The 24350-nt window shown below is 40.7% G+C and overlaps 1 protein-coding gene across 3 annotated transcripts in view; it reads left to right on the top strand.

Moving 5' to 3' along the window:
• The window catches only part of DNAI4 (dynein axonemal intermediate chain 4), a 31681-nt gene extending 8267 nt beyond the window's left edge, over positions 1 to 23414 (top strand). The window contains exons 5-17 of one of the 3 annotated variants that reach the window (XR_012160452.1): positions 442 to 581; positions 2744 to 2911; positions 4673 to 4870; positions 6682 to 6944; positions 8468 to 8554; positions 12219 to 12370; positions 13219 to 13376; positions 13581 to 13702; positions 14615 to 14713; positions 15523 to 15749; positions 16594 to 16747; positions 18884 to 19421; positions 20384 to 20948. Coding sequence is in view for 2 of the 3 variants with exons in the window: in XM_073357407.1 (XP_073213508.1) it covers positions 442 to 581; positions 2744 to 2911; positions 4673 to 4870; positions 6682 to 6944; positions 8468 to 8554; positions 12219 to 12370; positions 13219 to 13376; positions 13581 to 13702; positions 14615 to 14713; positions 15523 to 15749; positions 16594 to 16747; positions 23218 to 23262 (1813 nt within the window). In the remaining variant the exon portion in view is untranslated. Of the gene's footprint in view, positions 1 to 441; positions 582 to 2743; positions 2912 to 4672; positions 4871 to 6681; positions 6945 to 8467; positions 8555 to 12218; positions 12371 to 13218; positions 13377 to 13580; positions 13703 to 14614; positions 14714 to 15522; positions 15750 to 16593; positions 16748 to 18883; positions 19422 to 20383; positions 20949 to 23217 lie in introns of those variants that run through there. The other 2 variants (XM_073357407.1, XM_073357408.1) reach the window with 2 other exon arrangements.
• The last annotated feature ends 936 nt before the right edge of the window (positions 23415 to 24350 follow it).

Below are 24350 nucleotides of genomic sequence, written 5' to 3' on the forward strand. Positions count from 1 at the left end.
TTCTGCCTTTTCAGTATTAAAACTGAAAGAACTAAAAAAAGACATTTCCTCTTCACTATTTCTGCAGTTATTAGAGACTAGACAATATAGATTAATCACTTTCACTTTTGTATTTAGGAGCATCTAGTTAGTTTCACTCTGTAGTAGAGATGGGTCAGAATTACAAATTTCAGAACTGTATCTGAATTTCCCCAAAGTTCAAGGATGTTTGGATCTAATGTTTTGGCTCAGGCCCATCTCTATAATACTTTTCTGACCTAAACAATGTGGCAAAGTTGGGGTAGCAACCACTGCAAGGGAGTATTTGGAGCCAAACAAAACCTTTTTCATTGAAAGAGACAAAAGCAGTAGACCTTAGTTGAAAACACTATGTCCTGTTCAATGTGTTATTTTTAATATCGATAGATTTGGTTTTTTTAACATGTATATAATTTTTCAAAGGGAACAGAACAAGGATTATATTGAGCTTTGTAAAAATAGAGTTGGTAATGATCGCTTTGTGGAAAGGATGATGCAAACTCTTAATGGAGCACCAAAGAATAAAGAAGTACAATGTGACAAAATCCTCATGGAGGATAAAGGTAAATTATCATTCAAAAAAGTGATAAATATAGCAAATGTTGATGCTTAAGAGCCCTTTCCCATTAAACATTTTGTACCTTGCTAATTGTTATAGTGGCTTATTAGTGATTAAACTTAGGTTATTCATTATTTTTTAAACTTATTCAGGACAACACTAAAATTAAAGAAAGACCATGCGACTTTGTTGAGGCTACTTTTGTGTAGGTGTATAAGCAGGCTAACAAAGAGTTCAGGAAGTAGACCTGGGTTTTCCTGTCCTGCCAAAATTTTTGTGATTTCAATAATTTTTCCTGCCCCAAATTGGGATGAAAAGTTAAAGTCTCAAATTTTTGCATTTTGAAAATCTGAAAAGAAAATTTGGTTTGGGACCATCAAAATGTTTCAAACTGGAAAGCTGGAATTTTTTGTTTAGAAAATGTCAAAATGGAATGTTTTGATACTTCCTAAACCTCACAAATATTCTTTGCAAATGAGAAATTTCTCAATTTCTCTCCCCTGCAGAAAGTTTCACTTCAGACAAATAAGCATTTTTTCCATAAAAATGTTTTGTCAAAAAATTCCTGAGCAATTCTATGAGGGATTCCTTTTCTTGCTTGTACACCCACGCAGCAGGCAGCCAGAATGTCAGTGTTTGCATTTCTTGAGCATAAGATGCAGGTATGGTAGAGTGGCCTGAAGTAGTCTGCATCCCAACAGAGATGTGGCAGCAGGAGATGGGATGGCGGCATCAGCAGAGCCCCTGCCTCACTTCTGCACCTCCTACTCCTACCATGTAGAAACTGGTCCAGGGAGCAGCACATTCTGCATCCATTGAAAGGATATAGTAGTTGATCCTTCAAAGAGCTATCCCCCTTTGTAATCTGTCCGTCTCAGCACCACAGAGGCAGAGTACCTCTGGAAAGGCAAAACTTTATCCAAAACTCAAACTAAACATCTTTCTGAGATTTGAAAATGCTGTTCCTTTTTTGTCCTTAACTTTTCCAGTGGCTCTGGTTTCAGCTCTAGGTGAAGATAGCACAGCATAGTAGCATGGAAGAAGCTCTTTCCTGGGATTTCAAATCTCCGTCAAACCAGGAAGTCCTGGCAAACACAGGAGAAGACTGTCTTACAAGACTTCTGCCTCAGTTTTCTAGACAAATTTGGACAAGTATGCAGGCTCTTAGATGTTTATCCAAATTTCAGCACCTACTTTTGACATTTTCTTTATGAAGAAGGCAAAAGAAAGGCTGTGGAGAATGGTGCTCTAAATCTGATTTCTTTGATTTATTTAATGTATATAAACTAAATATAAAAGGATAGTATTGTAGAAAAAGTAGAGAGGACATATAAATGTTCACATATATGTGTATAGATTAGATACAGAAATGAACTGGGAGTATATTTTCCACATTATATGCGTCTGTAATTCTGATTATTCTACATTCCAATTAGTTGATGTTTTGCAAAATTGAATACATAAAGACTTATGGGTATATACATACTAAGTATTATTAGTGTTTTTTAATAAGAGATGGACACAAACACTGATGGGAGACCTACACACAGACAACGTTAATACACCCATGACAGCCCCACAGTTGATATTGTTGCAAACTTGTCTGACACTTTTCAGAGTAGCAGCCATGTTAGTCTGTATCTGCAAAAAGAAAAGCACCTTAGAGACTAACAAATTTATTTGAGCATACAAGTACTCCTTTTTTATGTCTGACACTGTTTCTGTACCAGTTTACTGAAGAGATTTGGCATTTCCTATAAAAAGTCTAACATTTCCCTCAGTTTTAGTCCTTTACAGTAAATGTTTAGAAGCACAATACAGTAGAAACTCAGAGTTATGAGCACCTCAGGAATGGAGGTTGTTCATAACTCTGAAATGTTCGTAACTCTGAACAAAACGTTATGGTTGTTCTTTCAAAAGTTTACAGCTGAACACTGACTTAATACAGCTTTGAAAGTTTACTATGCAGAAGAAAAATGCTGCTTTCCCTTTATTTTTTAGTAGTTTATGTTTAACACAGTACTGTACTATATTTGCTTTTTTTTTTTTTTTTGTCTCTGCTGCTGCCTGACTGCGTATTTCTGGTTCCAAATGAGGTGTGTGTTTGACTGGTCAGTTTGTAACTGAGATTCTGCTGTGCTATGATATTGTGTAATTCATTTTTAGGGATAATGGCCACTTCTTGGGACTTGTATGATTCCTTTAATGCCTTGGAAACAACGCTTACACCTTCAGTAACTGAAAGAAGTAGCAGACCAACAAGTTTGACTAGCAGTAAATCTAACGTGACCAAAGACCGTGAACGAACCATGTCTACAACTTCTACAGATAGAGGTAACTTTTCGTTCTAGGTTTAAATTTCTACAGTGTTTTTCTCCTGATAAAGTTGTGATTATCTGTATTTTCATAAAAATTATACTGAGAACATGTTCAAACTGCACAATTTAGCATTCAAAATTAAAGTAAAAAATAACAGGGTTAAGGTGGCATGCAGAACCTTCACTCTGTCCCCTTGTGTGTAAGTACTATGATAGTGTTTTATTACATGGTCACCACCACACCTAAAAAATACAATATTATATTACACTTTTCTCTGCAACCTTAGTTACGCGTTGTAGAATCATATACTTCAAGATGGTACACGTGGGCATGGGCAAACAGGGTCACATACTATTTCTCAGATAATACTGTACAATTTTTATAACCCTCGGTAATTATTGACCATCAACCTCTATGCTCGTTTTTACCAGACAAAGGCTATAATGTATATTACAAGAAATAGGCTGCAGTCTTGCAGCTCAGCCAGGTCCTCAGTTAACAAAACAAACCCAACCAGACTGGACAGCATTTGTCCTTCCCTTGAGTCTTGGACATTCATCAAAGCCTTCTAACCATTTTTCCCTCCAGCTGAGACCCAGATAGGACTCTCTTAGAAGCCTGTCACCGCTGTTCCTTTAATCAACCAGAGATGTTGCTACTGAATGATGTGAAACACTCTCCTCTGTGGGGTTTGCTCAGTATGCTGCCTCCAAAGCACTCTGAGCCCATTTCCCCTTCATGGCCGGCTGTGGCTTTGCAGGCTGAATCATAAGACTGTCACATTATTTAAAGGGACACGTCTCAGAATAAAAACAATAGCTGTCAAATCAAATTTCCTTTATTAGGGTATTAGTATTACCTTAGAATATTAAAACTGGAAAACAAACTAAAAAAAAAAAATCTAATGTACTTTCCACCATGTATGCAGTTTACTTTTTGCTCATCACTCAGCATGGACAATGGAAATGGAGAGTCACCTTCACTTGTATTTATGGTCATATCATAATTGGTTTTACGTCCTCCATGTTGCAATATTTGAGTTGCAAACACTGAGGGGGAATAGTTAAATCTAAACAAAAAAAACCAGTTTCTTTTTAAAATGTGGGAAAAAATCTTAAAGTTAGTTTGTTTTTCTCTTTTAACAAAAATGACACCCACCCACATCAACGGGTGGGGGAAACTGACGGGGCCAGCGAGGCAAGGGGGATGGCCCCAGTAGCAAGAGAGGGAGAGATTCGCCAAGGGATAATAGGTAGTTCCTTCCCTTTGGGACTCTCTAGCACCCATTGGCCGGGGGGGTGGGGGGAAGGGGGCTGATTGGCCAGCATTCCCCAGCTCCCAGGAGTTAGCCCGGTGCAGGAGCCATGTGGAGCATCTTTTGGCTCCATTCCAGAAGCCCACCCTATCCACCCAAACTAGGAATGGGAACCTAGCCTGACAGAGGCTGCTAGTCTATCCCATCATTTGTTTAACTTATATATCCTAAATAAGAACTAAGTTCTGCCCTTTGGATACATCCCATTACCTGGGATGCACACAGATACTAGGGCAGAATTTAGCCCTAAGAGATTGTAGTATAGACACTTTATAATACACTATTACTTGACAGTTTTGGCAATACAAAGAAAACAAAACTAAAGAACTTAAAAAAAGCTAATAGTGGAGGTATTTATTGATCATTACAAGATTTTCTGTTGGGTTTTTTTCTGGCTTTTGCCAAATGTATTGGATTATCCTACTAAACCTGCCTTTTTTAACATTATGTTGGTTTTCCAGAGAGCATAACCTCAAGTTCTATAATCGATTTGGAAAGTGTTATTCTTGCCAGAATCCACAAAGAAGAGGAAGACCATTCTGAAGCTATATTAAAATCAGAAAAATTTCAGCAGGATTTATTTTTTATGGAAAGGGTTCTAATGGAGAATGTTTTTCAGCCCAAACTTGCAGCTTATCGGCAACTTCCTGTTCTTATAGGTATACTTCTCATCAGTTAAGTCATTCTCAATATGAAGGAGCCTGTTTTGCATTCTAAGAAATATACCAAGTAAAAATGCCCCTACTCTGAAGTCTTGACAGAGGAATCAGTTCTGTTAAATAAAGACAAAGGTCGGGGAAGGATTTGCAAAACCCACACTGGGGTTGTTCAGTACTATGCTCCATTTTACCAACACCCCCGAAAAATATACATGGAGTTTTGTGGAAGGTTTGGATAAATGGTTCTTGAGCTGGCTCATCTCCACTATTAACAGCAGTAAACTGAGACTGGTTTCCACAGTGTTTGTCAAACTAGTTTTTACATTGTATCTTGAGCTTCCAGAAACAATATGGTTTCATGGACAGAGCACTGGACTGGGACTCAAAAGACTTGGGATTTGTTCCTGGCTCTCCCACTAACCTGCTGGGTGACCACAGGCAAATCACTTCCCCAGCCTGTGCCTTGGCTTATCCCCATTTGATAGATGGGAACAATGATACTGACCTCCTCTGTAAAGCACTTTGAGATCTACTGCTGAAAAGTGCTAGATATGATTGTTTAGTATGTTTTCTTGGTAGTACAGCTGTTCACTAGAATACACAGTCTTTCAGCTCAGCTCTGAGTAAAATTCAGGCCAGACTGGTAGTAAAAGTTTAATCAACTGATGGCTATTCAGTTCCTTTGAAAAATGAGAAGATGGATTCACTGCAGATCATAAGTGGCACTTATTGGACTATTGTTGGCAATCTCAATAAAGAAGCCAACAACTGACTGGTGGGAGAGACTGAACTACCATTTTACCCCTTAGGGGAAATCCAGTTAAAAACGGGATTAAAAACATATGAAGTGAGGAAGTTCACATGGCCATGGCCTATATTATACCTGTTCACCAGACAGAGTGCTTCAAGCTTCCCAGGCTGTCAATCCAACACTGACCACAAGCAATTCATTCAAATTTTTAAGGAGGAGAGGGGGAAAACCCACCGCTACACACACCCTGCATTTTAAAGGGCCCAGAAGAGCTTGCGGACTTAGCTTTTGCCCCACTTATCCCCACGTCAGAAATTTCAAATCTTGCATCCTCTAATGGCGTAAATCCCGGAGTGGTATTTGCTCTTGTTTGATGCTTTAAAAATCAGGGAAGTAGATAAGGGAAAGATTTTCAAAAGCTCAGATGGGAGTTAGGTGCCCAGTTCCTATTTGAAAGTCTACAGTGGAGCCATATTACTTCACAAGAATGACTTGACATCCCTTCCAGATTCGCAAATTTTGTTAACTGGCAACTAAGGAAAAAAACCCTAACAAATTAAATATAAATATACTTTGCACATTTATATTGACCAATGCAATTTCACTGTAATTATAACATTTCAGAGTAACCATTAAATGTGCTATGGCGACAATTTTCAAACCTGGATCCATAAAATTTGGCATCAAAGTTGAAAAATTTACTACTTAGATTAATCACTAAATAGGAGGAAATTTTCCTTGGGGGATAGGTTATGCTATAACTACCTCCTGCCGGGTTCTTGAACCCTCCTATGAAACATCCAGTACTGGACACTGTTAGTGATGGGACATTGGACTGTCTGGATCCAGAATGCTAGTTCCCATTGCTAGTTCCTACAAAAATGTTGGCCAAATTTTGAAAAAGTCATGAAATCTTAGTTCTCTGAATCTTCATTGCAGTGCTCTGCTATGAAAACTTTGCTGAGAAGTGGGATGAGATCATTGTGTTTCTGGTCAGAATTAGCAGGATTGCAGATTAGTGGAGTACTACTATGATTCTACTGTATTTGTTGCACTTTAGAACCAGTTCTTACATCTGATGCTGGCAAAGAGGAAGCAGAAACAGAGGAAGCAGAAGAGGAGGAGCAGGAGGAGGAGGAAGGAGCGGGGGAGGAAGAGGAGGAAGAGCAAAAGGAAACAGTAGTTAGTTCATCAATTTTGTTAGATCTGAGCGAAGCACCAGAAGAAATCTTACCGCCCAGTCTGGAACGACTGTGGTCCTATACATGTGAATCGACTAATGGCCACAGTGTGAGCAGCATGGCTTGGAACAAGCTAAACCCAGTGAGTTACCAAATTTATTCTTCTAAACTTTTTTCTAGAATTGGGTGGGTAATTGTCAAGGTAAAATACTAGCTCGGGTTTGATACACCCTGCTGGAGCAGGGTTTCAGATGCTGGGTAGATGTGTGACGAGGAGGGATTCATCCCTGAGGTCAGACAGGTGGTAGTTGCTTCCTGCAGTCTGTATCTTCCTTTGCCTTTGCTGACTTAGCCGCATTGATCCACTCTTTCATGACCTTCAGGATAGATAATTGCACCTCACCATTTCTAAGAATGAGCAAATCTACCTTGAGAGATCTTCAGATGGTTCAGTATGCAGCAGTTTACCTTCTCAGCAGCACTGGTCTCAAAGAGCACTTGACCAGGTTCAGATAACTACAGTTCTGAACTACAGTTCAGATAACTACACGCTTATAGAATTCTGGGTCAAATTCAAAATCTCAGCACTAATCTTTAAGACTATTCATGGCATTGATCCAAGATAGTGTAGAGACCACCTCTTACTCTGTGACAATGATCTCCCTAGACCGCTGCATTTCTCAGGAATGAGGACACCAACAACCTTGAGAGTAAGACTCATGAGAATGGCAGGCACAGCTTTCACAGCAGTTCATACAAGATTGTAGAACTCACTTCCTGTGGAGCTCAGAATGACCTCAGAGCTCTTTAGTGTCAGAGCAGTATACATCTCATTTCTTGATTTAGCTTTCCCAAGGTGACAACAAAAATAACCATGTAGGGGAAGAAGGTAAAAATGGGGGAGGAGGAATATAAAGACAATCAGACTACCTAAGGGGAAAAAGGGAGGAAATATGGCCACATATAAGGTCTTTGGGCCAGATCTTCAGATGTAAATTGGTATAAATCCGTTGGCCTGTTGGATACTGATCCATATGTTCATACTGACTAGCCACAAACTAAGAATTATAAGACCATTAAGATGCTTATTTTCAAAATGCTTATTTCACAAACAAATGGTTGTTTTATGTAGAAAAATACAATTTAAAGGAGTTGAAGAGTAAGGGCCTTGCTTGTTACTTATAAACCACAAGGTGTAAAGAGCGGTGGCAATCATAAAAATATTATTTGTCTTCCCTCCTCAAAATATTAAACCCTGGAAACATTTACCATATTGTATCAAATACTGCACATTAAAATATGTTTATAAAACACTTTGTATACACCTATATAAAATGGACAGATTTTTATAGGGGCCTCCCTTTTTTTGGGCACAATTTGTGCTCACTAAAATTGCACTTGCAATTAATTTTCACTCATGCATAGTGAGTAGTGCCTTACACTTACTGCATTAGAATCTGACTCTAAATCTTATTTACTGTAATTACCTTACTTTGCTTATATGACTACATTACTGAGGCTGTGTACTTTGTACTGGGTACTAAGTTATCTAAGTAGAAGGATTTGCACACTTAACTGCTGGCAGAAAGCTGCCACTTAAAATTCTAGCTTTAAATTTCTGATTTAATTGAAGTATATCCACCAATCTGTACTTTTGGGTTTTAGGATCTTTTGGCTGTTGGTTATGGGCAATTTGGTTTTCAAGAACAGAAGAAAGGCTTGGCTTGCTGCTGGTCACTCAAGAACCCTATGGTAACACAAGTAGAGCTAAAGCACAATTTATTTTAGTTCTTGTTACTTTAAGACTTTTTTTGCTGTAATAATTTTTTATGGTTTAATAGCAGATCATTGAGTTTCCCTTTGCTTGAGAAAGCAAGACATATAGCAGTAATGTTATTTTGTTAGCCCAGACTGAACCCCTTCTGGAAAATGGATAATAATTAACAATTCTTATTTTTAAAATGTCTAAACTACCTTACTGCTCGTGAAAAATGCTAGAAAACACTGGAGACTAAAGATCTCCTCTTATTCGCAGGACAGTTACAGCAAAGGGAACAAGGGTACTGCACACTTGCTCCACAATAGCCTGCCAATGTGCCTCAGATTTGACCTGGAGGAAGTATCTATAGAAAGTAGTCTCTGTGCCCATTCACCCTCTGTACTGTGGTTTTGTAATATGGACATCTGTCCACAGGGAACTGAACTCATGTCACAAAGACTATAAAACAGCTGGTTAGAACAGTCAGTTTAAACCAACTTAGGCTATGTCTACACTGCACTTTCGTCATTAATTGACAAAGGACATACGTTTTAACGACAAACCGCCAGTGTGAACAGCGCTTTGTTGATAGGAGACACTCTCCCACCGACGAAGCTACCACCCTCATTGGGATAGGTTTATTTTGTCATAAGAAGAGCTCTTTCCTGGTGACAAAGAGAGGCTACTCTTTGTGCCTTACAGTGACAAGGCTTTAGCAGCACGTGCTTCTGTGCTTCTGTAAGCTGCGCAGTGTAGACATAGCCTTAGACTGGGCAACCTAAGAATGAAAAGCTCTGTATTCCGTTTCCAATCCCCTAGCCAAGATTATGAATTAATCAGTTCAGCTATTACCTGGATTAGATCCAGGCGTGCAGTTCCTCCTATAAAGATTTTTATACAGTAGGGAAAGCTCTTTTAAGCATTTCAAATATAAAAACAAATTTATTTACCGTGCATTTGTTTTCCCATAATCTTCCTACAGTTGCAAATTGAGGATATTTGTATTTTAAATTTAGGGTTTCCCCTTCCCAGTCCATCTTCTCGTCTGCAATAAATTTTGCGCTGCATGAAAAAAAGTAGATATTTTAAATTTAATTTCAACATCTGCAGAATGTAACTTGTCCTGATATTTTCAATAAACAGCAGATTTCAAAGATAACATTTAAAAAGTTGATGTTTCTATGAGAATAGTGATCCTTGCCAAAATAAATTTTTGAATTAAAAAAAATGAAAATGAGGGTTTTCTTTTAATATAGAATAATTTTCACTCAAAAATGTGAAAACTCAATTTTTCACAAAATCAAATTTTCTGAAATCAAAACAAAATGCAGAAACCTCATTCTGAAGTTTTCCAGCTTCACTGTAAATATTTCACACAGCCCTAGCCATGATGCAGATTTCCATGGAAACACTTTGTAATGTCACCAACTCAAATTTGAGTTCATTACCAAATCAAGTAAAAAAGACGATAACCTATCAGGGAAAATGCTCTTATTCAGATACATCTGGGATGAGAGTAAAAAACAGAGAATAACTGGGTAGGCAACTGGACATTTCTGTAACTCTCTCTTCTTTCAATTTTGCTCCAATCTGATGCGTTCCCTTTTCAATAAGTAAAAGAGATGTGCTTAGATGTGTCTGGGTTCTTCTCAGCACTGCCACTTGTGCGCATCTGCTGTATGACCTTGGACAAGTAACTTCATCTCTCTGTATCTGAATTTCCCCATGTGTTAAATCAGGATGTAGGGCTTGTCTACATTGCCCCACACTTCGGATTATGGGGGTGTGAAGAGCAGAGCGCACCAAAGTGCTGCACTGTAATGCCCTTGTGTGGACACTGTGGGTGTGAACCAAAACGTTCCTAGTTTGTGCTTGAAGAGGACTATGTTAACAGGTCTACACTAATGCAAATTAGGAACTTTTTAGTTTGCACCTGGAGTGTCCACGCTGGGGAACTATAGTGCAGCATTTTGGTGTACACTCACACCCCATAGTCCAGACTGCAAGTCAGTATAGATATAGCCAAACTTCCCTTTTTAATGTCATTTGAGATCTAGGGTTGGAAAGTGTTGTATAAGAGCACTGTATTTTTATTATTATTGTATTATTTTGTTTAAAAGCTATGCTATTTCTTATACACTCATCCATTTCTGCAAGCTTTTATATGACTAAAAGTTTGCAGGATCGGGACCTCAGGGTCTTATTCTCATTTCAGTATGTAATTGCTAGACAGTTCCTCGAAGAGAGCGTCTAAGATCTAGTAAGCTTTTATACTTACATCTTTAGGGCCAAATCTTGCTTGCACACAAATATTATTGACTTAAGTGAGACTACCTTTGAGTGAGATGAGTAAGATATGACCCTAAGTGTAGTAAGCTGGGCAGTGGAACTAAAAAAGGTGAAATGCCTGTAAAAATCAGATCTATCTGAGAGAATGCAATAAAATTTGTATTGAAATGAATTGTTACATTCATTTACTATTCCTATAACATTTAATTTTCACTTCAAATGCAGTAGGATCCCAATTATCTGAAACCCCAAGATCCAAATTGCACTATATAATGACCTGCCCCTATGTGTCTGTGACTGTTAGCTCCTTTACAACTGACTCTGATTATACAGACAAATTTGAAGTCACCCAAACTGTTGAGATAATTGCATCACACTAAATGGTTCTGTAAAGGTCTAAAATGATTTGGCTCAATATTTGTTTTACATTTTTGATTCTTGAAAATCTAATTTTTTAAACACACAGTAAAAATGAATACTCACAATCAAATTTAAACAATGGTGGTGCTTCTATAAACATTACTCAGGGTAAAGCCAAGGTGTTATTCCTGAGTTAAGGAGTACAGAATAAGCCTCTAACTGGTGCCCTCCTTCCCTCTAACAGTTTAGATGTTCTATCACATCAGTATTTATGGTACCATGAAATTAACACAATACAGATCAACAATAATCAAGTTATTTCCATCTCTGCATTAGCTGAGTGCATAAGCATCAGAATTAAGAGCTGACATGTATTGAAACATACTTATTTTCAGACGAGTACCCTGATGACAATGGTTAAATTCAATGGCTTCCGTAGAGTTGCATCTTCTTACAAGGGCTAAATTTGGTCCATGTAGGCAATGCAATTCTTTATTTGCAGTCTATAAACGGTACATTGCATGAACATAGCACTCCAGCTTAGACTACCTAAATTACCTTACATTACAGTTTACCTCCAACTAAACTTCTGCTGATTAGAAAAACACATGAATAAAAAGCAGAGAAGATTAGATTTTAAATTGTGAGATGTACAAAAATTAGAAGTGGTGGTTTGCTTTTTTTCAAATGTCAGGTTTAGGTTGTAGTGGGGATCTGGATCCCATCCCACTTTATCCAACCCTCCAAAGTTCAGGGAAATTGTTGTCATTTACATGGTTCAGTTTAAACCCACCTCTAATTCAATTTACAATACAAAAGTCACATTTCTGCACAGCGCTCCTTTCAAATTTGACAACTGTAGCAGGAGATAGTAGTCTCAGTTATTTAGAATCTAGTCTTAAAGTTGAACCTGGTAAAGCATTTGTAGGTTTAGAAAAATAGTGGGTAATCTAGCAATTAACTAACGCTCAGAAGAATGAAATAAATGTGCTATTTTCTTCTGTTCAGTGGCCAGAGCGTATTTATCAATGTGATCATGGTGTTACTGCATTGGATTTCTCTCTGGCAAACCCAAACCTTTTAGCAGTTGGAATGTACAGTGGCACAGTAGCCATCTATAATGTACAGACCCATAATACCACAGCACTTTTGGACAGCAGGTAAGATTACAAATTCCCCACCTTGTTGTACTTCTTTCATGTCTTGTTAGTTGTGGACATTCCATTCCATTGCTAAAATTTAAATAAATGAGTGAACAGTAGTGCTCTTGAAAAAATGGATTCAGTGAATGCAGGGAAGTGCTGGATAATTCCCCCCTTCCCAGCTTTGCTAACGTCTCTCAATTCTGATTTGAAACATTTACACTGTACCCTACAATCCTGGGACTTACTTGAAAAGAAACTGTCAGGCATGAAGACTTTGATATGTATAAATGTCCATGAAAGTCTAGATTAGGCCAACCATGAAGTAGCGCCAGTACAACGATTCGGATACCTAAAGAAAAGTGCTTGAGTCCTTTAAACATTATTCTATAATTAAATATGTAAAAATATTTTCTAAAATGTACTTTTAAAACAATAGATACAGGTCTTAACACTGACTTTTCATAGAATCATAGAAGATTAGGGTTGGAAGGGACCTCAGGAAGTCATCTAGTCCAATCCCCTGCTCAAAGCAGGACCAACCCCAACTAAATCATCCCAGCCAGGGCTTTGTCAAGCCAGGCCTTAGAGGTTTTTAAGGATGGAGATTCCACCACCTCCACAGGTAACCCATTCCAGTGCCTCACCACCCTTCTAGTGAAAAAGTTTTTCCTCGTATCCAACCTAGTCCTCCCCCACCTCCCATGAAAATTAAAATAACGAATTAACACATGCCCACACTCCAGAGTGTTTGTTCCTAAGTTATGTACACACCATTTTTTTTGCTTATGTAATAACGTTTTCAAAATGCATTCTCCCTTATTTCTGTTAACTTATAGCTCTGTTTGTGCATTCCTTTATTTCAGTGAATCTTTTGATAAGCATATAGGTCCTGTGTGGCAGCTGAAGTGGATCGAACAGGACAGGGGCACAACGGGAGATGACAAAGGAGAGATATTAATCTCTATCTCAGCAGATGGCAGAATAACTAAGTGGCTTATACGCAAAGGACTAGGCTGCACTGGTGAGCATATTCTCTCAGGACTTTCTACACTGGGCTATTGCACAATACCTTATTCCAGGCAATTTCCCTGTGTAAACAGCCCGTAGATAAAACATTTCAGAATTGTTAAATATCTGAAGTACTTATGAGTTATTCAGAATGTTCTAATACGTCACTATCTCTTTCATATAAAATTCATATTTCATGTACTGTCTATTTGCATAGATCTGATGAAACTGAAGCGAACCGCAAGTGAAAGGAAAAAACTAACCGGTGAAAAAGAAAAGAAAAGTGAAGCTCTGATATCTCGACAGGCACCTGGAATGTGCTTTGACTTTCATCCAAGGGTAGGCTCAGGAAATCCATTGTGATTATTAATGTTTCAAATTCAGTTGGCTGAAGTTTTATCTATCAGAACAAAACATTATAGGTCAGATCCTCAGCTGGTGTACACTGATGGAGCTAGACCATCACAGCTGAAGATTTCACCTTATGTGTTTAAACAAACACTAAGTTGTAGTAGTCTCCTGGATTCTGGAGACATAAGCTAGACAAGCACTAACTGCTGCTCTAACTGTGAATATTCAGATAAGAATGAATGAAAATTTCAAAAGAAAAGCTGTATGGTGCCAGAAGATTAATACACTTGCCTTTTACTTTTAGCTGATTTTATTCAAGGTTGGTTTAAGTCACCAATGAAACACATTTGGAAATCTTTCTTTTCCCAAGTGATTTTTTCCTGTCTCACGAGATCACTGCATGCATGTCTGCATTGTAGCTACTCTCTAATGAAAGCCCCCAAACAGTTCAAAAATGGAGATCAGGATTCAGGTATAGAGGAAGCTTGCACTGCAGTTGCCCATGTTTCTCCAGCAGTAGCTATAGAATGGTTCTGATTTACATAAGCGCGAACAATATTACCTAAAACTGATCAGAGAGAAAACCAAACAAGCTAACCCCTATATTTTGTGAGTTTTACTGTTTTAATTATGTTGCTTTGATTGACTTTGGGCCTGATCCCAAGGGCAGGTGAACAAACACAACTCTTATTGAAGTCCGTGGGAATCTGAGTGCTCCGCATCTCCCAGCAATTTCACAGCCTAAACTCCACACAGCTCTTTAAATATGTCAGGATAAATATCCTACAGGGTGAATCCCAGTTTGGAATATCTGCGTTGTGCAGGGAGTCAGACTAGACAATCATAATGGTCCCTTCTGACCGTAAAGTCTATGATTCTAGATCTGGATTTTTGTTTCAGAATACTAATATATATCTGGCTGGAACAGAAGAAGGACATATTCACAAATGTTCTTGTTCATATAATGAGCAGTTCCTAGAGACCTACCGAGGTCATAAGGTAGGTAAAATTAAATAACAGAAAAAGTGATTGGATCAGTTAGATCTCAGAAAAAATGTTTGATTATATGGAATAAGTTTATTTAATTTGTTATATTCAGAAGACGACACACTTGCAACACAGATTTTAAAACCAAAGCCAAAGTAGCTTAGTAAGAAGGCTACAAGATATAAAGGATTCAAAACTCTTTTGAAATTATGCTCTTCAGTATATAGATTCTTTAAGAATTACTAATCCTTTCTTAAAGCTTTGACTGCTACTAATTTAAATTTAGTCCTGGCTTTATTTAAAATTAATAATCAGATCAGTGATCTCATTGACCTGGAACTCATGGGTTAATATGGTAAAATGTCCACACGAGTTTTAACAACCCCAATTGCTCTGCACCTCAGTTTTGTCTCGTCCAGCAGATTGCATTCCCAAGAGTAGTTTTTCCTAACGTCCTGACAGGGCATTGAATCAGCAGTGACTCAGAGGGAAAAACAAAACCCCTACTGAATCATCAACAGCACCAACAAAATATTTTTGGTCTTAGAACAAACAGCACATCCTGTGATCTTTGCTGTCCGAATACGCTGCCTATGACAGTGAAATAATAGTATTGTCAGTATTGTCTATATATATATATATATATATATATATATATATATAATGCAATATATAATGACAGATTGTCAAAGACACAAAGGGCACCCAGCTCCCATTTAAAATAATTGGGAGTTGGGCGCCTAGTTCGCGTAAGATCTTTTGAAAATCCCAGCCTGCTAGCTTTGGAGTAACATGCAATTCCTTTTCCCCCCCATGTTAAGGGTCCTGTGTACAAGATAGCATGGAATCCATTCAGTACTGACATGTTTTTAAGCTGCTCTGCGGACTGGAGTATTATTTTATGGCGCCAAGATTCACTAAGGCCCATTTTAACTTTCAGTTCCACCACTGATGTTGTTCATGACATTATGTGGTCTCCAAAATCAGCCTTTGTATTTGCAGCAGTGAATGAAGGCAGAGTGGAAATTTGGGACCTGAGTGTCAGCACGTAAGTGATACCTTTTCTTGCATAGGATTCTGAAATAATACAAAGACACACTAACTCTTATAAAACATTTAATTATGGTAGTGTCCAAAGGCCCCAGTTGGTAATGGTGCCTGACCATTATAATTACAAAGCATTTAGATGTAATAACAATGTATTGCATTCACCGTACAGGCAACAGGTAGCATGTACTAAAGAAAATCCAGGGCTGGGCGCTGGATGGCTCAGGGAACTGGGGGCTGCTCTTTTGCCACAGGAGTCCTGATTCTACCACTTCCATGTGTTTTTAAAAAACATCCTTGAGCTTTAACTTTTTGGGACTTTTGCACATGAGCAACAGATACCAGTGGGGGTTGAGACACCTGCCCCTTCTCCTCCTCTTCAGTTTTTGATGAAAAGTGAGTATAAAAGGGTGTCAGATCAGAATTATCTACTCGCTTACACTGATGATAGCACTGCACACCCACTTTGCCCAGCATAAATGACTGTACCAAGTGCAATGCAGCAGAGAACTAGGTCCAGTGTATCAGTCACTAAAAAGCAAATGGTTTGTATTCTAAAAAATGAAAAATCTCCAGCTATTAGGCAGTAGACCAGATGATTTTCAGATAGCCAGGATACCCTGGTTAGCGAGGGTTGGGATTTGAGTTGTATTTATCAGAGAACTCGCAAAATGCACTTTCACCATTACTTAAGGCTTTAGATTTTAGTTTGCCCAGATAATAAAAGTGAAAAGTAAAGATTCAGCAATACTAGGATTAGCCGATTCCTGTAACAGTCATCTAGACAAATGCCCCATTGGTCTCATTTCTAGTAGATACTAACATCATCTCTTTTTTGGTTTCAGTTTGGACCCCCTGATTGTGACTTTTGCCAACCCGGGAGTGAAATTCACAACTGTGCTTTTTGCTAGAAACACAGACTGCATTCTTATAGGGGACAGTAATGGAATTGTAGGTGTGTATGAGCTGAGGAACATGACTGCTTCAGATAGTAATAAGGTACGACTAACTGGATAAGAGGGTTGATCCTAAGATGCCCATATACTTATCTGGGTTCCTCTTCCTTCATTAAGCATTTATTTTAAAGAACTAGGTTGAAAAAGGTTTAGCTAATAAAGGTTTAGCTAATAATAAATGTGTAACAACACTTGGAATGCAAGAATGGATTCAAAGCACAGCTGGCTCCTGCTCTTATACGTGCATAAAAATAGGATTTCTGAACTAGAGGGATACATGAGGTCCAATTCAGGACTTAGACTCCACTTGATTGAAAAGCTGCAGCCAGGAGGGGAACCACTGGGTACAGTTTTTGGATTTTCTCCCAAAAGCTGCAGAGTTCACACATATTCCACTAATTCTCTAAGGCCAGTCAAAGGAGTCTGTTGTTTTTTTTCAGGGTAGAGGAAGGAGTCAGCGGTGTGGTCTGCACGTTTTATCACATACCCTCTTATAACATACCCTCTTGATCATCTACACACACACACACACACACACACACACACACACACAAATTTTATCCCTAGCCTGAGTAATCTCCATGTCCAGCTGATTCTGCATGCACATTCCCAGCCATCCAGAATAGAGGGTCACATTAATGCTGTCCTCTCCTTGGCAAACTCACTAGCCTCTTTTCTCCACCTTATCTTTACTCTGGCAGAAAAATAATTGCCTTGCTCCTGCAAGGACTTTCCTGTCCCAAAATCCAGGTCTCTCCAGTTTCCTTGGACTAGTACTGAGTGAATCTCCCTAGAGTACAGCTGTTGTGGACTTCATGCTAACACAGGCAGCAATGTTAAAGCGGTGAATCCCTGCTGCTCACCTCGCCCCTTTCTTTTAACAGCCATATCTGTGCCAATTTATCCTGAAGCTCTCCTGTGGGCAGAGAATGTGCTGATTAAATCAAACAACCCTGGCTCCGTCGTCCTTCCTAGAGCAGTCTGCAAAGGTCTTGGGCATTCTAATAACTGGTGCGTCCATGTTACAGTGGGGTCTGGCAGACTCATTATCTGGATCCCTGAACTATACTGCTTAAATCCATTCATGGCTCTACCACTGTCTGTGCACCACTGGGCAAGTAACTTAATTGCTCTGTGCTTCAGTTTCCCAATTAGTAAAATGGGGTTATTACCCACCTTTGTAAAGCACACTGATTTCAGTGTAAAACAGTATGTAAAAGTAATATTCATAGAATATCAGGGACCTCTGGAGGTCATCTAGTCTAACCCCCTGCTCAAAGCTGGACCAACTCCCAATTTTTGCCCCAGATCCCTAAATGGCCTCCTCAAGTTTTGAACTCACAACCCTGGGTTTAGCAGACCAATGCTCAAACCACTGAGCTGTCCATCCCCTCCATCTATTTGGGAAGAGAAAATGCTAACCTTAATGAGAGCCGCACTTGGTGAATTAAACAATAGCTATTATTATCTGTGTTACCATAGTGCCTAGGAGCCCTAGTCATGGACCCGGACCTTCTTGTACTAGGCACTGTGCAAACAAAACAAAAAGATGTTCCTGCCCCAAAGAGCTTAGAATTTAAGTAATAACTGTGACACTTACAAAAAAAATTATTGCACAATTACCACTGTAAGTTACAAAACTTCTCTAAATTTTTTAAGCACAGAAAATTCTGCAGTAAATTCAGGTGAAAAGATAGTCTTGTGGTTAAGGCATTGGACTGGGACACGCGATCTGTGTTAAGTTACCATCTCTGACACAGATGTCCTGTGTGACCTTGGATGCGTCACTTATTTAGGCTGTGTGCTTCAGATCCCTTTTTGTAAAATGTGGATACTATTTCTCTTTGGCCTGGTCTACACTACGAATTTATGTTGGATTTAGCAGCGTTAAATCGAATTAACCCTGCACCCGTCCAATAACAAAGCCATTTTTTTCGACATAAAGGGCTCTTAAAACTGATTTCTGTACTCCTCCCCAGTGAGGGGATTAGCACTGAAATCGACATCGACATTTCGAATTAGGGTTAGTGTGGACGCAATTCAAAGGTATTGGCCTTCGGGAGCTATCCCACAGTGCACCATTATGACTGCTCTGGACAGCACTCTGAACGCGGATGCACTGGCCAGGTGTACAAGAAAAGCCCCGGGAACTTTTGAATCTCATTTCCTGTTTGGCCAGACGAGCTCATCAGCACAGGTGACCATGCAGTCCCAGAATCGAAAAAGAGCTCCAGCATGGACCGAACGGGAGGTACTGGATCTGATCGCTGTATGGGGAGAGGAATCCGTGCTATCGGAACTATGTTCCAAAAGACAAAATGCCAAAACATTTCAAAAAAATCTCCGAGGCCATGAGGGACAGAGGCTACAGCAGGGACGCAACACAGTGCCGCGTGAAACTTAAGGAGCTCAGACAAGTGTACCAGAAAACCAAAGAATCAAACGGACGCTCCGGGACAGAGCCCCAGACATGCCACTTCTATGCTGAGCTGCATGCAATTCTAGGGGGAGCCACCACCACTACCCCACCTCTGTCCGTGGACTCCAATGATGGGGTACTCTCCCCCATGCCTGAGGATTTTGCGGACGGGGAAGATGAGGAGAAGGAGGACGAGCTTGAGGAGAGCACACAGCACACCATTCTCCCTGACAGCCAGGATCTTTTTATCACCCTGACTGAAATTCCCAATCCAACGCAGCCGGAGAAGGGACCTCTGGTGAGTGTATCTTTTTAAATATAATACATGTTATAAAAGCAAGTGTTTTTTAATGATTAAGTAGCCCTGAGGACTTGGGATGTATTCGTGGCCAGTACAGCTGCTGGTAAAGTCTGTTAATGTGTCTGGGGATGGAGCAGAAATCCTCCAGGGACATCTCCATGAAGCTCTCCTGGAGGTACTCTAAAAGCCTTTCCAGAAGGTTTCTGGAGAGAGCAGCCTTATTCTGTCATCCATTTACCACGCCATGCTAGTAGCAAGTAATCTGGTATCATTGCATGACAAAGCCTGGCAGTGTATGGTCCCTGTGTTTGCTGGCATTCAAGCAACATCCGTTCTTTATCTCTCTGTGTTATCCTCAGGAGAGTGATATCATTCATGGTAACCTGGTTGAAATAGGGGAATTTAATTAAGGGGACATACAGAGGTGGCCGTTCCTACTGGGCTGTTTTCCTGTGGCTGAAAAGAAATCCTCCCTGCAGTTAGCCACGCGGTGGGAGTGGGGGCCATTGGCACTGAGCTGTTCGCGTTTGGCTAGCAGGGATCTTCCCTGATACCAGCCACATGGTGGGGTGAGGGGTAAAGCAATCATCCCAGAGAATTGGATGGGCGAGGGAGTTAGTTTGGTTTCTGCTACTGCATGTTAACAGGAAAACCGCAGCACTAAATGGCCAACTCAACTTGCTTTGCTTGGTATGGGAGAGGAGGGCGCTGAAGTTTGCAGAAGCCAAAAGACTATGGCTTACCATGGCTGCCTGCAAGCTGAATTCTGCTGCCCGGCACTGCATGTGTGATCTCTAACACCAAAGCCGCAGGCACTCAATATAAGATGTAAAATGCAACCTTGTACCAAAATCACATGTGCTATGTAATGTGAATAGTGTTGTTCACCGTGAAAGAGTATAGCCATTGTTCTGTAAAGTGTATCTTTTTAAATACTTCACTTCCTTTTTTTCCTCCAGCAGCTGCAAATGTTTCAAGCCTCCCTCCTCCGTCCCAAAGGCTATCTCAGATAAGGTGGTGAAAAAAAATGCACGCACGATGAAATGTTCTCTGAGCTCATGCAGTCGTCCGGCACTGCAGAGCCCAGCAGAATGTGTGGAGGGACAAAATAGCAGAGTACAGGAAAGTGGCCGATGAACGTGAGGAGAGGTGGCAGCAGGAAGATCAGAGGAGGCATGAGGCAACGCTGGGGGCTACTGCGGGATCAAACGGACATGCTCCGCCATCTGGTGGAGGTTCAGAATGGCAGCAGGATCACAGACTGCCGCTGCAGCCCCTGTTTAACTGCCTTCCCTCCTCGCCAAGTTCCATAGCCTCCTCACCCAGATGCCCAAGAACGCGTGGGGGAGGCTCTGGGCACCCAACCACTCCACCCCAGTGGACAGCCCAAGCAACAGAAGGCTGTCATTCAAGAAGTTTTAAAGTGGCCTTTTCCTTCCCTCCTCCCACACCCCACCCGGGCTACCTTTTGAGTTATCTCCCTATTTTTATAATCAATTAATAAAGAATACATGTTTTTTTAAATGATAGCGACTTTATTTCCTTTGCAAGCAAGCTGTGATCGAAGGGGGGGAGGGCGGGTGGCTTACAGGGATTTTAGAGGCAACCAAGGGGGCGGGTTTCCATCAAGGAGAAACAGAAGCATCGCACAGTACCCTGGCCAGTCATGAAACTGGTTTTCAAAGCTTTCCTGATGCGCACCGCGCCCTCCTGTGCTCTTCTAACCGCCCTGGTGTCTGGCTGCGCATATTCAGTGGCCAGGCGATTTGCCTCAACCTCCCACCCCACCATAAACATTTCCCTTTTACTCTCACAGAGATTGTGGAGCAAACAGCAAGCAGCAATAACAATGGGAATATTGGTTTCGCTGAGGTCTGAGCGAGCCAGTAAACTGCGCCAGCAACCCTTTAAACATCCAAATGCACACTCTACCACCATTCTGCACTTGCTCAGCCTATAGTTGAACAGCTCCTTACTACTGTCCAGGATATCTGTGTACAGCTTCATGAGCCAGGGCATTAAGGGGTAGGCTGGGTCCCCAAGGATAACTATAGACATTTCAACATCCCCAAAAGTTATTTTCTGGTCTGGGAAGTAAATCCCTTCCTGCAGCCATTTAAACAGACCAGAGTTCCTGAAGATGCGAGCATCACGAACCTTTCCCGGCCATCCCACGTTGATGTTGGTGAAACGTCCCTTGTGATCCACCAGTGCTTGCAGCACCGTTGAAAAGTACCCCTTGTGGTTTATGTACTGGCTGCCCTGGTAGTTCGGTCCCAAGATAGGGATATGGGTTCCGTCTATAGCCCCACCACAGTTAGGGAATCCCATTGCAGCAAAGCCATCCACTGTGACCTGCACATTTCCCAGAGTCACTACCTTTGATAGCAGCAGCTCAATGATTGCGTTGGCTACTTGCATCACAGCAACCCCCACAGTAGATTTGCCTACTCCAAATTGATTACCGACTGACCGGTAGCTGTCTGGCATTGCAAGCTTCCACAGGGCTATTGCCATTCGCTTGTGAACTGTGAGGGCTGCTCTCCTCTTGGTATTCATGCGCTTCAGGGCAGGGGAAAGCAAGTCACAAAGTTCCATGAAAGTGCCCTTACACATGCGAAAGTTTTGGAGACATTGAGAATCATCCCAAACCTGCAACACTATGCGGTCCCACCACTCTGTGCTTGTTTCCCGTGCCCAGAATCGGCGTACCATGGCATGAGCCTGCCCCAGTAACACCATGATCTCCAAATTGCTGGGACCACGGTTTTAGAGAAATCTGTGTTCATGTCCTCATCACTGCGCTGCCGTCGCCTCCTTGCCTGGTTTTCAGGTGCTGGTTCTGCATAAACTGCATGATAATGCGCGAGGTGTTTACAATGGTCATAACTGCTGCGGTGAGCTGAACGGGCTCCATGCTTCCTGTGCTGTGGCGTCTGCTTGGGCAATCCAGGGAAAAGAGCGTGAAATGATTGTCTGCTGTTGCTTTCACGGAGGGATGGAGGGAGGGTTGACTGACGGCATTTACCCATAACCACCCGTGACAAATTTTTGGCCCCATCAGGCATTGGGAGCTCAACCCAGAATTCCAATGGGCAGCGGGGACTGCGGGAACTGTGGGATAGCTACCCACAGTGCACCGCTCGGAATGTCGAGGCTTGCCACAGAACTGTAGTCACACACTGCCGAATTAATGTGCTTAGTGTGGACACATGCACTCGATTTTATACAAGCTGTTCCCAAAAATAGACTTCTGTAAAATCGGAGTACTTTTGTAGTGTAGACATGGCCTTTGTCTGTTTTGCCTATTTCTTGTGTTAGCTCTTTGGACAAGAGTGTCTTTCTAGGGTTATATACAGTGCCTAGCACAGTGGACTCAGATCACTCTAATACTCCCACTAATAAAGTGAATGGACTACAGCATGGTGTACGTTGCCCTACTGAACAGGTACCGCCTTGCAGGCCAGCATTTTTTTAGAAAGAAGGTTCTATGGTTGAATAAGTTTATGCCGTCAAGTATGATGCTGAAAATCCATGCTTCACAGTCCCACCTGCCATGAAATCTCTTTAAACTACCACACCAGTTATTTCTAAAGGTGCTATTTAGGAAACAGTAAGCCTGTAAAAGGAAGCAACTAGCATCATGCAATTAACTTTGCCATTTACTTCTCCCTTCTTCTTGATACCCGTTATGTGGATATCATTAATCTAGGACTAAGTGGGGCTTTTTAGATCACTTCTTTTCTTAAGCACAATTACAATGCAATACAGTATCTTTTTTCTTCTTTTCCAGGTGGATGCTTTACATGACATAATTGGCTCTGCTCTAGCCAGTTAACACTAGTTTACTGATAATACTTCTCAGTCAGTAAACAAAGGAAAAGACAACAAATAATTATGTCCTATGTGTCTGTATATCCTGAAGCCTGTCATTTAATTATGCAGAAAAAAAATCCATCACCATAAAATGCAATATTGTATTAAATAAAGGGTAACAATTTTTCCATCATCAAATGTATTTGTGGAATCAAACCGAATGCCCTGAATTTTCCGCTGGAAATGCCCATCATTGCACACAAATTAAGTATAAATTAAGCTTCCAGTATATTATCCTGTATCAATGCCCAAGTCAATTGCATCAATCAAACAGAACATCCTGTCCTTCCTTATTACGCATATGGATCAGTAAAGTTCCAAGTAAAGAGAGGGCTGGAAACTTGAGTCACAATGGCAGAAAACTAAGTTCATAACAGACAATTTGAAACACTAAGAATTTCTCCAAGCATATGTAGAGGTGCTATTGCAGTCCAAGAGATCATTCCTGTACATTAGCCATTGCATTATACTTGTGGTTGTGGGGTGAAATCTTGGCCCCACTGAAGTCATTGGCAAAAAGCCCATAGACTTCACCAGTGCCAAGATTTCACCCTCAGTCTAGGATTTCATCCCAGTCTTTATTTTCAAAGCACTAAACAGCCTATGTCCAGGACACCTAGTGTAGTGCTTCATCCTTCAGTACCTCAACAGCTCTGCTCAGAGACAACAGACCTGAAAGACAAAGTTTATTTATCCAAGAGACAGGGCTTTCTTTGGGACTGACCTGAGACTGTGAAACTGTCCCCCTGAAGGAACCACAATGAACCTCACAGGGTTCAGGTCCAAACATCACACATACTCCCTCAGCCTTGCCTTCCTGACAACATCACATGGCACATCAAGGGCCTGAGCCAAAACCTAGTGAAGGCAAGAGAAAGATACCCACTAGAGTCACTGGCCTCTTGGTCAGGCCCTAACTTATTAGAGGAAGAAGAAGAAAAAATCTGGAAGAGAACTCCTATTTAGGCCACCACAGTGGGAATCAAGACATTGCCTCAAATCTGCATTAGAAGCAGTCAATTTACCGTCTCTTGCTCTCAACCTGGCATT

The sequence above is a fragment of the Lepidochelys kempii genome, chromosome 8 (genome assembly GCF_965140265.1).
Source record: "Lepidochelys kempii isolate rLepKem1 chromosome 8, rLepKem1.hap2, whole genome shotgun sequence".
Classification (NCBI taxonomy): Eukaryota; Metazoa; Chordata; order Testudines; family Cheloniidae; genus Lepidochelys; species Lepidochelys kempii.